This window comes from Peromyscus californicus, unplaced genomic scaffold (genome assembly GCF_007827085.1).
Source record: "Peromyscus californicus insignis strain IS unplaced genomic scaffold, ASM782708v3 Scaffold_11__1_contigs__length_118956290, whole genome shotgun sequence".
Lineage (NCBI taxonomy): Eukaryota > Metazoa > Chordata > Mammalia > Rodentia > Cricetidae > Peromyscus > Peromyscus californicus.
In genome coordinates this window covers 71,755,986-71,773,448 of record NW_026294402.1, presented here as the reverse complement: position 1 = coordinate 71,773,448, position 17,463 = coordinate 71,755,986, and the positions used below count along the sequence as shown (strand labels likewise).

The following is a 17,463-nucleotide window of genomic DNA, read 5'->3' as shown; positions in this document are numbered from 1 at the left end:
TATTAACCTGTCTTTCTTTATTATTCCAAATAGCTTCCAAGGACTAGAACTTTACATTACATTTTTAAATGAGCTGCATAAGGTACAATACCTTAAAGAAGAAATAGAAACATATAATAAATTATAACAAAAATAACCTTAAATTTGTATCAATATACAAAAATCCATACCAATGTAAAATATTAGAGACTAGAGGTTGTTTCAAATGTAGACTGCACAATCTACCCTTTTATCCTATCATTTCTATGCTATATCTGTAGCACAAATCTTAAAAGGTGTTATTAATAAAATCAAACCTGGAGCCAGGTATTGGGGTGAATGCTGGAAGATCAGAGAAAGAGAACAGGCCACAGCCATCTCACCTTGCCAATTCCTCAGCCGATCTTATTTCCTCAGACTGGAAGCTTCTGTGTCCTCATCCAAATGGATCTCAGCTGAATTGCTGCTAAAAGCCTAAAAGCTTAACCAGGCTAGTTCCTGGTCTTCATGCATCATATACCTTTCTGCTTTCTGCCATCACTTCCTGGGATTAAAGGCATGAGTCACCATGCCTGGCTGTTTCCAGTGTGGCTTTGAACTTACAGAGATCCGGATGGATCTCTGCCTCCCAAGTGATAGGATTAAAGGTGTGTGTGTCACCTTTTTTTCTGGCCTCTATGTCTATCTGGTGGCTGTTGTGTTCTCTGACCCCAGATAAGTTTATTAGGATGCACAATATATTGGGGGACACAATATATCATCACATATATCCCCCCTTTTCCCTTCAGAAATAGACTCCTGAATCTAATCTCCTTCATTCAGCATTTTTTCTTGACCATGATTGATAATAACTTGTAACCAAACTTCCTAAACAATGATAAACATAGCCATAATCATATGACCAGTACCACCCACCCCACATCTTTGGAATGTGGATGTCATTTTCTCTAGACTGTTTCATGTTGTCTGGGGGTGATGGCATCTTTAGGAGACCCTGAGAAAGTTGGGATAATGGTCAAGTACTGGGAGAGATATCTGTATTATTTTTTGTTTAGTCTCTGTGTGATAGGAAAATGTAGAGCTTATCTGAAGTTTTGGCAGGATAGTCTGTGACACTGGACCATCTCAACTAGCAGCTTTGAAGTTGGTCTGGATGTAGAATTTTGAGACAACAGAGGGATTCTGAGAGGCTGGATCACCCAGGCTACCTGTTTTTATTAGTGCTTTTTTTGAAAACATAAACTTTTAAAGGCAACACACACACATACACACACACACACACACACACACACACACACACACACACACACACACACATGCTTTAACACAAGTATGGAATGTGAAGTGTGCACAAGTCAATTAAAGATGATTTTTATTTTATGTTTGAGCAGATAAAAGGCATCTGTTAAATTTGTAAGTTTGTTTGGACTGTATAACTAAACCTCTATCCATACCATGTGAAAGGATGACATGTAATAATGTTATGAGAACTCTGTAGCCAACAAGATTTATCATGTCTCATCCAGTCTCAGAGCTGTTCCCATAGTAGAGGGATCAACATACATGTCACCTGTCCTGTAGTCTTTCTTAGTTTCTTTTTTCATGTCTGTAGCCAGATTTTTAGGAGGTCTACCCAAATCAAATCTGATCTTAATTAATTTTGAAGTGAACCATAACTTTTTGTTTCCTGTAGAAATGAAAGCATAACCTGTCCCCCAATATAACATATTTTCTGACTTCCATTTTGAAGTTAAGACATTCTTAAAATATATAGGTTGCTTTAATTAAGCAGTTTCCATAATCTGGTGTCACTCAACAGCTATTGATTTTTGTACATTAGCATTTAAAAGATTCAAATAAAAAAATTCACCATACAGGTTCCAGACACCCTATGTATTTCCCACCTTTATGTGGTTTATTCTGTTTATATTACTTTAGTTTTTCTTTAAAGACTTTATTATTTTTAAACTAGTTTTTCTATGACTGTCTATACTAATTTTCTTTTCTTTCTTTAGCATCTAAGCACATTTTAAAACATGCTGTATCTTTTTAGAGGTTTTTCTGTGTCTGGGCCTGACTTTACTAAGTGCATGTAGCATTCTCTGACAATGTGAGACAAATCTTAAACTGCCATGTCAGCCACTGCATAGCTCAGCTTAGGGCATGGCACTGGTGCATAGCGCTGGCAGCTGCCTCAAGCTTGTGGACAAGGGCCAGTAGCTGCACCTCTGTATGCCAAGCACTGGCCCACCTGAGAAATTGTAGGACTTGGAAGCTACATCTGGCTCCTTGTCTGTCCCGACCAGCGAGATCTTCAAGCAGAGACCCTAGAAGGGGTAATGATGAATGAAAGGGACAAGAGACACAAAGCAAGACAGTATTCTGATCAAGCTGCAAAATTTTATTTTTCTCAGGTGAGTTTTATAGTAAGCAGACCAGGAAATTTTCTTTGGGAAAAGATCAGGGGACTGGTGAGTTGCCAAGCAATCCAACCAAGCAACCTAACTACAAAACATTGTTACTAATAGTCACTGTAGCAGAAAGAAGGAAATGTTATTTTCTAATAACTCAAGACTTGTCCAGGCATGTCAAAAGTTTCTATTTAGTGGCTCCATACTGGACAACAGAAACTTAACTCAGGCAGGCAATATGGCATGGCTCTTAAAATTGTTCTTGGCACTTGTCCAGAACTTGTTTTTAGCTTTCTTGGGCCCTATGTTAGAACATTTGAGCCTCCACATTGGATGGCATATGTAAATGTTGTGAGATATTTGTACACTGTGTGAAGATACATTGTTGTGATTGGTTTAATAAAGAGCTGAACAGCCAATAGCTAGGCAGGAGGTATAGGCAGGACTTCCAGACAGAGAGAGAGGAAGTAGGAGGAGAAATCTAGGTACAAGAGAGAGTCCCCAGCCAGCACAGAGGAAGCAGGGTGGAAAGTATGGAGTGATGAGTTATGGAGCCATGCGATGAAAAGTAGATTTAAAAATATGGGTTAATTTAAGTTACAGGAACTAGTTAGGAAAAAAACGTAAGCTTAGACTAAGCTTTCATGATTAATAATAAGTCTTCATGTCATTGTTTGTGATCTGGCAGCCCAAAAAAAAATCTATCTACATATGGCATGCAACATGAGGCACCAGATATAACTTTTACCTAAATTGTTCCAGTGTTAATTAAAAACAAAACAAAACAAAACTCAGGAGTCAGAAACTGTGGTTAAAAAACCTGATAAATCTCGAAAAACCAAAAAAAAAAAAAAAAAAAAAAAAAACCTGATAAATCTAAGGAACAGTGGAAGGGCAATTTGCTGACCCTGTTGTCCATGTTTTTCCTATCGAAAAGCCCTGGAAATCACCCCTAGTCCCTTCTTCTCTCTCCTGTCCCTCTCTATCCAGCTTCCTCGGTCTTCCAACAACTCTATGGCTACTCCCAGTCAGCCAATCACTGCCTCCATCCTTCTTCATTCAAGGTGGCTTTATTGGCAGAGCAAGGCGACAGTGTGAACAGTTCTCCTGCAACAATTATGTGCTACTAGGCATCTAGAATCCAGTTTCTACCTGTGTACATGTATACACAGAGATAGGAAATTTGGCACTTCACTAGGTATTATATATACATATATATATATATATATATATATATATATATATGAATATTTTATACAAACTCTACATATAGCAATTATTTATATTTACATTATACTTTGCATCAATAGTCTTGGAGATGTTTTAGATTGTTTCATTTATGGTAGATATTCAGTGAGCTATATGAAAATATGGGAGTTATCTTTAAAACTCCTGGACCTGTTGCTAAAATTCCTTCTGAGGGTGACATGTAAGCATTGTCTACCCTTTCTCTTAATGTTCCAATGACAAATTAAGGCACCATTCCATAAAAGTTCATTCTGGGGAACTGATGAATTTATTGGGCTTCCCTACAGAGAATAGGTGAGGAGATACTTACAAGAAAATAGGCACTCAACTCCCCACCTCCTGTACCTGGAAAGCCTTACCCAGCAGGAATGAGGGTGTCTCTGTGCCACATAGATGATAGATGGAACCACTACTTTTATACACACACACACACACACACACACACACACACACACACACACACACACATACACAGAGAGAGAGAGAGACAGAGAGAGAGACAGAGAGACAGAGAGAGAGAGACAGAGACAGAGACAGAGAATCTCTTAGTCCACATGCAAATAGGATCAACTTTTTCAAGGGGCCTCAGTTGACTGTCTCAAGATGGCCATTGCTTGTCTCAGAGGCCGGTCACTCATGATAGGGTCTTTCTCCTTTGGTAAATAAGTTTTCTTTCATGCCACTTGGATAAAGGTCACTCCGTATTCACATAAATAACGTTATAGTGAGGAAGAAAGCTATACTATCAAATTTCTGAAAGTCAATGATGACATTTTGTTGTAAAACACATTGAAACATGGAAAATATAAGAGAGTGTCAGTAAAATTAATGTTCTCAAGGTACAATCCAAATGTTTGAACTAATTAATCATTGTTGTTATTTGTAGGTGGGGCACACTGAGAGGAGCACAAGGGAAGAAAGAAAAATTTTGGGTATGTAAAGCTTCCCAACAGAACTCCTACTGTGGAGTGAAAACCAGCCCCTCTTTTCTCAGCTTCATATTATGTAATCATATCCTGTAGTGTTTTTCACACATTGGTGTTTTCTTCAGCACAAAGCTAATTATAACAGTTTGTATTGTAATAACAGTTTTCTTCAAGTCCAATGCATTCAAGTTGTAAAAGAAGAATTTGTTTTTATTTCTTTCAAATTGAAAATCAACAGTACAAGTATTTGTTATTTTATCATCTAGATTAAAATAATGCTTATACTGCATGCATGTCAACCAAATTGAGGCCTTTCCTATATTAATATGATGCATATATACTATGTACTATAATATACACATACATCTCTTTTTTTGCCATTCACTGGGAAAGAGTTAGCCTCTAATCTCAAAAGTAACATGGTACTTCACCAATTCTGTTGGTGCATGTCTCTTACCTTGGCACTTAGCTAGCTGAGACAGGAGGATCAGAAGTTCATAGTATCCTTGGATACATAGTGAATTAAAACCAGCTCATGTTACAAAAAAACACCTTCTAAAAGAAAACTACTTCCAAAATAGCATACCGTATTAAGATACAGGTAAGGTTGAAACATATTGATGAAAATAGTCAATTAAAATGAATGCAGCTAATTATCCTGAGTCTTATTTTTAAGTTTTAAAAATTACATTGTTTTTTATTTATCTATTTGTTTGTTTGTTTTGTGAGCATGTATTTTTATGTATGGGCATTAATAATCCACATCAAGCAAGTGGACATCAGAGGATAATTTGCAGAAGTTAATTTTCTCATTCAACTATGTTTGCTGAACAGGCTGAACTCACTCAGATTATCAGGGTTTTCAGCAAGTGGCTTTATCCACAGAAGCAGCACACACACATACACACACACACACACACACACACACACACACACACACACACACACACAGAGAGAGAGAGAGAGAGAGAGAGAGAGAGAGAGAGAGAGAGAGAGAGAGAGAGTTTTAGTTACTTTTCTGTTAAAAACACTACATCCAAAGCAACATATGAAAGAAAGCATTTAATTATGGTCATAGTGTTAGAGTCCATGACTTTCATGGTATAGAGAATGGTAGGAGGTGTCAAGCTGAAGTAGTGGCTGAACGATCACATCCTGAGACACAACTACAAGACAGGGAGAGAGATGGGGAATAATAGTTCAAGTCTTCTGAAACCTCAAAACCTGTTCCCAATGACACATCTCATTAAATATGGCCATACTTATTAATCCTTCCCAACATATGAGCCTATGGGGGCCATCTTCATTCAAAACATCACTCCCTGGCCCCCATAGCTTGTGGCCAAATCATAATGCAAAATGCACTATGATTTAGTCTAACTTCAAAGTCCCCCATAGTCTTTCACAGTCTAACACAGTTTGAAAGTCCAAAGTCACTTCTGAGACTCAAAGCAGTCTCTAACTGCAACCCTGTGTAAAATCAAAAAGTCAAATTACATACTTCCAACATATAATGACAGAGAACATGTCATTGTAGAAGAGGAATAAGGACATAGTGAAGACATACTGGACCAAAACAAGACCAAAACCCAGTGGGAGAAAAGTCCAAATTCTGTCGCTCTATGTCTGATATCAAAAGGGCTAAGATGGCTCTCCCCTTCCAGTTTCACAGTGTACTTCTCTCTCTTGGGCTGGTTCCACTCCTTGTCTGAAACTCTCCTCGGCAGATGTCTCAAGGATCTGGCATTTACAAAATACTGGGGTCTCCAATCAATCCAATTTATACTTCACTCAATAGCCTTTTAGGGCCTCCATGCAAGGACTCCCCTGCCACACACCTGACTCAGTAATTCTCCTTAACTCCTAAGGAAGATTTCACTACCCTTTACCCGTGAATCTATCATGATCCTAAAGTCAAAACTGCATTGGCAGTATTGCCAATTTTGACTACGTTCTTGGGATGGAGCTTGGACCTTTTGAATAACATTCAAATATGCTTCCCTAGTCATTTTGTTAATTTTCTGCTTTTTAGGTGCAGAAAATTCTTCAGAGCTTTCCTTTTTGCAAGTTGGAAGCTTATCTGGGTGGGGTCTTACCTTGAAATCACTCCTCACTTCATTCCATTTTGGAATGTGCCTTTCTTATCTTCTCATCTCTTCCAGCATAAGCCTTGGCTCCAACATTAAATTTCCTGGTGCTCTTTTTTTTTTTTAAACTTTAACCTGTATATATCCACTCCTCCCTCTCTCTCTCTCTCTCTCTCTCTCTCTCTCTCTCTCTCTCTCTCTCTCTCTCTGTGTGTGTGTGTGTGTGTGTTGCCCTGCTTTCTCTTTTTCATTGTAGACTTGTATAAGAGTGATTACTAATAACCCTGCAACAGAGTTAATATTAGTCTCTCTTGAGATACCCTCCACCAAGGAAATGAGGCTAATATTTCACTTTTGCTTCAGGAAGATTCTTAGGAAAAGAGCAAAGGGCAGCTACATTCTTTGCCAAAATATTGCAAGAATTATCTCTAGCCCAGGTGCTTCCCCGCTAAAGCCTCTTACCTGAGATTCCACAGACTCCATTACTGTCTGCACTACTGCCCACTGATCTTCTACTGGGATGCCCTGTTAAGCTTCACTCACAGCATTCAACCATTGTGCTAGTTCAAAGTCCCAGAGTCTTCCACATCCTTCCAAAACAAGCGTAGTCAGGTCGGTCTTGGTTTGTACTCCCTGATACCAACTATCTTAGTTACTTTCCATTGCTGTGATAAAACACCATGGCCAAAGGCAACTTATAAAAGAAAGTACTTAATTTGGGAGCTCACAGTTTCAGAGAGTTAGAATCCATAATGGCAGAACAAAGGCATGCAGCAAGAAAATCCACAAGTCGGAGAGGCATAGAGAGAGAGAGAGAGAGAGAGAGAGAGAGAGAGAGAGAGAGAGAGAGAGAGAGAGAGAGTGCTCATTCCTGTGAATGTGTAGAGGTCTAAGAACAACCTAAGTGATGTCCTTTTGATGCTACTCTTTAGAGGGGTCAATATCATTCACTGCCCTGGAAGTCGCCAATAGGCAAGGCTGGTGGGACAGGGATCTCCAGGAATCCACTTGTGCTTACTCTGCTAGCATTGGGATTGTAAGTGTGCACTACCACACCAGGATTTTATAAATATGGGTTCTGAGGATTGGACTCCAGCCTTTGTGCTTATTACTCATCTTCAATTGTGATAATATTCGACTTACTTATACAAGGAATCCAAAGGCTGAATATATGCTACTACATATAGGATATATTTAATATATGAATATAAATAATCATTGAACAAACAAATAAATATGCATTTAGGGAAAGTGAATAAAGCTGCTAAAATAATTTTCAGTTTATGTAGAATAAATTGAGATTTAATTAAAATATATAATCTTTAAGTGCTCTTGATTGTTTTGAATGAAGGATGAATCACCCAATATTATCAACATGTGCACACAGACGTATCACACAGGACAGAGTTCTTGGGTCATTAACAGGGACTGCTTCACAGTACAGCCAGACAGCTAGAGTAACAACACAGCAAAGCAGCACGTATCCCACACAGCCCATATTTGCTTATGATGTGATGTGAGTTTATGGAAACTTCTACATAAGCAGCAGTAGATGCCCCATAATGAAGTGAGAGAGAGAGCAGAAGATTCCTCCAGTTACTTCCAGGAGAAAAAAGTAGTTTTCTTTTTCCTGAAGAATAATCGAAAATAAAATGGCATTTATTACATTGCCCCAGCCTTTGACAATATAAATATGTCTTTCCAAGGCCTGGATAAACTCCAGATGATGTCCTCTAATACTGAGCTTTGTCTCTTCTTGCATGTAAAGACTGGGGGAGATAATGTTATGTCCTTGGGGACTAATTCAGGACCTTGTCTGAGCAATCACTCTGGCTTAGAAGGAGATAAGAGAAGTTGTGTTACTCATGTACATTAAATCAGTTAACTAGGCAGATAGCTACAGAGTTACTCCCCATGGTATGTGAAGAGTAAATGTTACTAGAAGGAAAGGCAACCTTCCCTTGTCATTGTATTATACTCATTTTTGGTTTATCAACATTCTTGGATTTCTATTTATTTATATAAAATACCCAGAAATAGAAAACCATCTACCTATTGCTTTCCTGAGGTTGTGATATAACTTGAAAATATTTATGACATAGGCCTATTTTCTAACAGAAGTTGTTGGGTGTTTTCTATTGTTGGGTAAAATGTAATAGATATCAGCAAGCCAGAAACAAAACTAAATAAAAGCAACAATACAATTTTTTCTGTTTCTATTTGTATTATTGAAAATAGATTCTTCTCTCATGAAGCACAACACAACCACAGTTTCCCCTCCAACTAAACCCCTCTCCCCACTTCCCCAGATCCACTCCATTGTTTCCTCTTCAAAAAAGATCAGGCCTCTAAGACAGACAGGCAAACAGGACAATACAAGACACAATAAGACAAGGTGAAAGCCCTCATATTAAGGCTGGAAAAGACAACCCAACAGGAAGGGAATAATCTCAAGAGCAGGCAGAAGAGTAGAGATACACCTGCTCCCACTGTTAGGAGTTCCAGAGAAATACCAAGCAAACAGCCATAATATATGCATAGAGGACCTGGTACAAATTTTAAACATGCTTTATTTTAAAAATGAGAGCTGAATGAATCACTGACCTTTATCTGTGACCTGGGAGCATTTGGTAAGTCTGCACTCAAACTGAGAATCATTTTTGTAATGAGTACAGAAAGCTTTATTGAGAATGTGAATCAACCTGGAATGAAGTCTAGAGGGACCAGAAGCTTACATCTATTTCCTCCCATGAAATAATTACAGAGCACTGGAACAAAGCTATCAATCAAAAAAGAGGGTGGAAAATCTGGACAAATTCTTCAAGATCTCAGGATTCTTTGTGAACTGATTGTCTTGGAATACTTGAAACCACATATAGATTGAATTTAATAAAACCCCCATCTCTGACTAACTTTAGTTTTATAATGCTGAAATGATCAGTACCTTAGCATATTTTCCTATATAAAGAAAGGGTTAACCCTTGGTGGAAAACACATACAAAGCTAGTGTTTGTAATTAGCATAAAAATCTAGCACATAATAAAAATTTAGATGAATAAGAAAAATTATAACCAATAGGTAGCTCTAAGTTTTCCTGTGTCCCGCCCAGTCTGCAGCTGCTCAGACCCAAGTAAACACACAGAGGCTTATATTAATTAAAACTGCTTGGCCATTAGCTCAGGCTTACTATTGACTAACTCTTACACTTAAACTCAGCCCATTTCTGTTAATCTGTATGTTGCCACGTTTTCCATGGCTTTACCTGTGTGCCATTAGATGCTGCTCCCTGGACTGTGGGCTGGCGTCTCCTGACTCAGCTTTCTTCTTCCCAGAATTTTCTTTGTCTGCTTATCTTGCCTATACATCCTGACTGGCTACTGGCCAATCAGCATTTTATTTATCAGCCAATCAAAGCAATACATAGTCACAGAATACAGAATGGCATTCCATAGCACCAATACTCAATAGAAGAAAGCTTTCAATATAATTAACAAATGATACCTAGTAGGTAGGCCTTAAAATAGCCACTATGAAATACTTAATAAAAATTGAAGAAATTAATCTGTAAAAAAATTGAAATTTTTAATTCACACAGAAAACTTTTAGCTTTGAGTTTCCACTTTCCTTAATTCCTAAACAAATCTTACTCAGAAAGTCCTTTCTTACACCTATGTCTTGTGGGGTACTGCTTATATTTTCTTTCAGCATTTTCAGGTTTCATATTGAAGTCTTTGGTCCATTTGGGGTTAATTTTTGTGCAGGTTGATTGATACAGGTCTAATTTAATTCTTCTACAAGTGGACATCTAGTTTTCACAACACTATTTATTGAAGAAGCTCTTTTCTCCAGCATATGTTTTTAGCATCTTTGTCAACTATCAGATGGTTGTAGTTATGTGTACCAATGTTTAGATTTCCTGTTTTGTTCTATTGGTCAACATGTCTGTTTTCTGAGCCAATACCAGAGTGTTTTATTACTACCGCTCTGTAATATGTCTTGAAATCTGGAATGTTAATTCCATCAACATTGTTCATTTTGCTAGAATTGTTTCAGATATCTGGAGTTTTTTATGACTCCATTTTAGGTCTTATTTTCTATTCCTGTGAAGAATGAAATGAGGATTGAGAGTGGAATTGTATCAAATCTGGAAATAGCTTTTGACAGAATGGTTATTTTCATAGTATTAATTCTATCAATGCATTGGAAGTCTTTCATTTTCTAGTATTTTCCTCAATCTCTTCAGAGATTTAGTTTTCACTGTAAAGGTCTTTAACCTACTTGATTAGGTTTACTTCTAGATATTTTATTTTCTTTGGGGTTATTGTGAAATGGGGGTGTGTCTGTGATGTCTTTGTCTTTGTATTTGTTGTTGATGTCTAGAAAAGTGACAGATTTTTGTAGTTTGACCTTATATTTTGTCAATTTGCTGAAAGTGTTGTTCATTTCTACAAGTATTCTGGTGGAATTTCGGGGCTCTCTTATTCATAATATTGCATTATCTGCAAATATTGGTAACTTCTTTTCCTACTTGTATCACTTTAATTTTCTGCTCTAATCTTATTTTTCTACCTAGTGCTTCAAGCTCCATATTGAAATGGAGTGGATATAGTAATGATTGGAAATGAAGTTCAACAAAATGTAAGTGTTATAATATACAGAGGATAATTGAAGGAAATGAAAAAAAAACATCAAACAAATCCACCAGAGCATGTACAGAGAAAGGTGGAAACAGTATATGATCGTATAGTTATATTCCTGCAAGGGAAAGAGAGAAAGACAACAGGGCAGAATTTCTATTTCACCCCGTAACGACCAGTTTTCCAAAAATGGAGGATACCCACCAAAGTTTAAGAAATCTCCATAAACTCTATTCAAGAGAAATCAAGAAAACCTTACAGAGGAATTTCCTTATCAAGAGCAGGAAAAAAAGATAATTTTTAATTATACATGTTCCATAATAATATATAACAAGAAAAATCCAAGGAAAAGTGCCCACAGATTTGAGAGAGTGAAGAGGAATATGGGATGGTGTAGAGGGAGGAAATGGAAGGAGAAAGGATGTAATCATATTTTAATTTAAAACATAAATAAAAGCATCAAAATTGACCTTAAGGCAAACCACTGATCTTTAAATGCAAAAACAAAGTAGAAAGTGAACAGACACCTATGACAACGTTACTAAGTTGCTGAGTGAAACAAAGATGACAGAGGGATGCTGATGATGTGTCTGTCCCCCTAAAATCTTCAGTTACTGAGAGTTTTCTTCAAAGTAGAAGTAAAATAAGGCATATCCATACAAGTTAAAACTGAAAGAATGAAGTTTTTAAAATGGAAAGCTAAAATTACAAAAATGAATAAATGTTAATCTCTAACTCAGTATCTCATAGGAAAAACCAGTAATATCTAAGTATGGATGTTGACTAGGGACACTGCTTGATGGATTCATACTCTAGATAATTATTAGAAAGCTCATTATGTATTTACCTAAATTGCCAAAATGCATGGCAAGTTTGATGAATATGTAAGATGGAAATTATATAGAATATACCATTTTAGAAATTTTATGTATTTAAAGCATTATAAAACTTAATATAAAATCATAAAAGAAATCTCAAATACAATTTTAAGATGTTGAAACAAGCTGGGCAGTTGTGGCATATGCCTTTAATCCCAGCACTCAGGAAGCAGAGGCAGGTGGATCTCTGTGTGTTTGAGGCCACCCGGCGCTACAGAGTGAGTTCCAGGAGATGTTCCAAAGCTACACAGAGAAACCCTGTCTCAAAAAAAAAAATGTTGAAGCAGTATTTCAATTAGCTGAGAAACTCATACTCAACAAAGAATGAAAATTTACAAAGACAAGGCCCCAAATTAATTTTAAAAAAAGAAAGCACATGTAAACTAAAGAAAATAAATTTTTGAAAAATAATTTCTGAAATGCTAAAATGCAAACAAAATAATCCATATTGAAAGTGAAACTGCTAAGGACCAAATGCATATTAATCAGTTAATTAAGAGAATATTAGAAAAAGTTATGGCAATAGATACATTGTTAATTATCCAATATGAAATGTATACATTAGTGGGAAAAGAAAGCTTCAGCAGGATGAAAGTAGAAAGACTGAGAACTTCTTGGAAGATTTTTTTTTTTTTTTGGTTTTTCGAGACAGGGTTTCTTTGTGTAGCTTTGTGCCTTTCCTGGAACTCGCTTTGTAGACCAGGCTAGCCTCAATCTCACAGAGATCTGCCTGCCTCTGCCTCCCGAGTGCTGGGATTAAAAGCGTGAGCCACCACCACCAGGCTCTTGGAAGATTTTTACAAAGCTGACTGCATTACCATACCCTCACAAGGAAACTTGGGGTGGGCAGTGTTGTCAATCTTCCCAGACATTTAAACAACAAGTAAAACCAGTGTTACATTAAATCCTTTTATGACTATACAGTAAGGAAAAGTTCCACAAACCAGGATAACAATGCCAAAACATGAGGATCTAATTTCATTCTTCCACATGTATATCCAGTTTTCACGAAACTATTGAAGATACCATCTTTTCTATAGTCTGCATTTTTATATATTTTTATATGCATTTTATATTATTTTGGTATCATTGTGAAAAGTCAGGTCCTTTTTTTCTATATATGGGTCCTTAATTCTATTCTGTTGATCTCATATCTATTATGATTTTACCAGTGCTGGCTATTTTTATCGGTTTCTATTTATGTGAAGAATGGTATTGAAATTTTGATCAGGGTTGTGTTGAATCTGTAGATGTTCCTTAGTAGAATAGCCTTTTTCACAAGATTAACTTTTCCAGTCCATGAGAATGCATTTCTATTTTCTAGTGTCCTTTTCAATTTCTTCACTTTTATATTTTCCATTAGACGTTTTTCACTTTCTTTAGGTATTTAGGTAGGTTAGGTTGATTCCAGGTATTTTGTTGTTGTTGTTTATGTGTTTGTTTTGTTTTTGCTATTGTGTATGGGATTATTTCTCTGACTTCTTTCTCAACGTGTTCATAACTGGTATACAGAAATGCTTCTGCTATTTATATGTTAATTTTGTATCCCACAAGTTTAATGGAAATATTTATGAGCTCTTAAAATATTTGGGTAAAGTATTAGGGTCTCGTATATAGAATCATGTCTCTGTGTACATTAATTATATTTATTAAACATTTTTCATATTTCTTTCCCTTCATTAAATGAAGCCTAAGGAACCTCCACTGAAATATTGATGGGTGTGATAATAAAGAATGCCCATGCTTTGTTCTATAAGGATAAAAGAAATGTTTTTAATACTTTAAAACTAACTTTGGTATTGGTGTGGATTTCTTGAAGATAAATTGTGTAAGGTAGTGGAAGGCCCACTTTATTTCTAATTTACTAACATTTAGACCATGAATGGATTTTGTGGTAGGCTGAATTTAATATATCCCCCCAAGATTCTTGCCCCCTTTGTGACAAAGTTAAGAAAAAAATGAAGAGTAGTTTGAATGGACTCTGTCCTAATCTCAGTAGTCCCAATCTTGTGGTAGAGACCCAAAAGATTTCTAGAAAGCTGCAGCTGCAGCCTTTGTCTGTGTTGGAATACTGGGGAAGCAGGTTCTAATGTCAGTGAAGGAATGCCTCAGCAAGGAGAGAGAGAAGCTTGACAGGAGAGTGAGCACAGACAAACAAAAGGAGAAGCTTCCTTCTTCCATGTCCTTTAGCCTCAGCCTCACTGGAAGGGGGGTGGGTCCCAGATTTAGGGTGTGTCTTCCCACTTCAAATGATTCACTCAAGAAAATTCCCCACAGGTGTACCCAGCTGTTTGGGTTTGAGTTGATTCCAGATGTACTCAGGCTGACAACCAAGATTAGCCATCACAACATTCATTGGCATATGAATTTGCATTTGTTTAACAAATTTTACATGTTCTTCCCAGATTCACCAAGAATAAAATGACATGGAAATGATCTTTAGATAGTCAGATGAAAATAGGTACAATGCTACAAATATCATAGTTTCACTATAAAAAATACTAATGTTCCTAAAATATTTTTCATTTCAGATTAATTTTATTTGATTTTTCTGTCTTTGGGAATACATGTTACATAACACACACACACACACACACACACACACACACACACACACACACACACACACACACACACACATATATATAATTATTTTCCAACATGTTCATATATTGAAACTGACTACAAAATTTGGGAATTGGAATTTTGTTTAGCTCCTAGTTGCAAAGACACACATTTTACCTCTGTCTCATTTCCAGCTATTCAAAGTCCATTTCAAATTTGAGGAGACACACTGAATTTGTGATTTCAGACCCATCTTTGAGAGTGCTCCTTTCAGGTGTCAGGGATGATTGAGGAGGCAAAAAGCCAAATCTAAAATAAGAAATGCTGATGATAATTGGATGTTTTTGAAAACTGATGTTGTCATGACAATTTCTGAAGCTGAGGGAGTCTATTCTCATAGGAGAAAACGGAGGAAACTGAATGCAACACCATATGCCTTGGGAATATCAGTGTAGATCACACTCAAGATGACTTTTCCATCTTAGTCCCAGCAAGGGTGAATGGAAGCCAAGCGCGGCAGCTGTTGTTATGAAGTCTCTAATTGATGGAGCTGGTCTACCGCATTTAGTTGTGGTCAACTAATTCCCTCCATGTGCCTCTTCTGCCTTTATGGCATTCTCTGCACACTCCATTAGCGTTTTTGCTTCACAATGTACTTACTCACTCAAGCTTTAGATCTAGGAGTTATTCTGGACCCATCCCAGTTCTCTAATCATCCTCAGAGTTTAAAAAGAAAAAGAATAAAGGAAAAACTTCTAATTTCTGCTGATTTTACTTTCTCAGATACTTTATTTTCTCTGCCTTCATTAGATTACATAACTGAAAGCAGTGATTTAGTCCCCAGGCTTGGTGGCTCATATCTATAGTCCTAGTTCCAGGGAGGAAAGTCTTAGTGAGTTCCATACTGGTACGTACCCTATGATGAATTGAAGGTTTTCTGCCAGGGTGAGCTACCTAACAAGAATTTTAGCAATTTAATTACTTCAATAAACTCCCTCATGCTGCTTCATGCTTAGTGTTTATGGGTTTTGCTACTTCCCTCTGCTAGAGCATCTCTCTACATTGAGAGTTTGGTCAGTTTCTGCGTAGCCTTCCCTGTGTATTTCACATAGCCTGTCTACACCTTTCCTAAGCCAAGCAAATACATGTGATGCAGCTAAGGTGACGTCAATAACACTCCATGACTATATCCACCTTAGCATTTAACTTTTGCTGATCATAATTCATTAGATTATAACTCCCTTGAACACAGAATGATCTATCATGTATTTGGGGTTTTCTGGTGTTTAACACAAGAATAGGTCATAACTCTCATGCGTCTATGTCATATTTTCTTTTCCATTTGATGTGACAAAATGCCGGGACAAAAGTCATTTAGGGAAGAAAAGGGTTATTTCAGCTCTAATTTCTAGATTCCAGTTCATCATAGTGGGAAGTCACAGCCACAAAACATTGAGGGAGCTGCTCACATCGTAGCCAATCAGAAATAGAGCACAAAAAATACCTGCATGCTAGTTCTCATCTTGCTTTTTTGTTTTTCTCATTTAGCCCAGGGTCCAGCCCAGGAAATGATGCTGCCTATATTCAGGGATGGGTCTTTCTATCTCAATTAATTAAATTAAGAAAATTCCTCATAGGCATGCTACTAAAATAACCTAATCTACAGAATCCCCCAGTGAGAATCCCATCTCAGGTGATTGTATATTATGTCAAGTCTACAATCCAAATGTACCATCACATTTGAAGACATGTCAGTTCTGGCTCTTGCCAGTGAAGACACATGAGGATATTAACATGATATACGTAATAAAGTTCCTTGATCACTATCCAGAAAATTATGTGCTTCATCATTACCATCTGTAAAAGTCAAAGGCTATTTAAAACTAAATAGTATTTTTCTGGTTTTGTAGAAAGGATTAAAAATATCAAAGTATAATACTCAACATTTTTCTTATTTTTGTTTCTCTTGCAGATTGCTGCCAATTCCTGGGGAAAGTCGTGGGGAGAGAATGGCTATTTTAGGATTCTTCGAGGAGTAAATGAGTCTGACATTGAAAAATTGATTATCGCAGCGTGGGGCCAACTGACAAGTTCAGATGATCCATAGCTATCAAATTCCCATAAGGTCATGCATTTAGGTAACTCATTAAATCAAATTTTAGCCATGTAAGGCTCTCTGTGTCAATGGAAGTGTTGCATTTTTGCTGTGTGCATTAGAACATTCTTTTTTCCTGTTTTACTCCAGGATCTAATCTTCTGTTCTCTTTATATTACTGAGTATATTGAAATACTAATAAAAGAACGAGTGGCTAAATGTCATTAAAGTTCCCTGAGCGTTATTATTTTGTTTTCATGATAGTGTCCCATTTGATTTTAATTGTTCACAGTGTGACAGGAGTAGTTTTCAATTTCATATCAATCTTTTATAGACGTCAGATGAACCCAACCTGAGCTGAGGAGTCCATCAGACAACAAAAAGCAGCCTCACCAGTGTTCCAGCTCCATGATTTTCTTTTCAACAAAAAATGTTTTCTTAGTTTAAACATTGCTTACGTTTTGCTGGAGGCAGAAGAAATTATCAATTATTCTCTCAATAAGCTAATATTTTGTTTCCTTTTACTTTGTCTAAATTTTGCTTGTAGTTTTATCTCAAAAGAAGAGTAACTCCATATAAACAGCTGCTTGAGTACTGTGTATTGGTCTTTGAGGTGGAGACAATAGTAAGCAAGGAA

At 36.8% G+C, this 17,463-nt stretch overlaps 1 protein-coding gene across 1 annotated transcript in view; it reads left to right on the top strand.

Annotated features, from left to right (window-relative positions):
• The window catches only part of Tinag (tubulointerstitial nephritis antigen), a 98,464-nt gene extending 81,259 nt beyond the window's left edge, over positions 1 to 17,205 (top strand). The window contains exons 10-11 of the mRNA XM_052714804.1: positions 4,525 to 4,570; positions 16,704 to 17,205. Coding sequence (XP_052570764.1) covers positions 4,525 to 4,570; positions 16,704 to 16,838 — 181 coding nt within the window. The 3' untranslated portion in view covers positions 16,839 to 17,205. The remainder of the gene's footprint in view (positions 1 to 4,524; positions 4,571 to 16,703) is intronic.
• Positions 17,206 to 17,463: the final 258 nt, after the last annotated feature.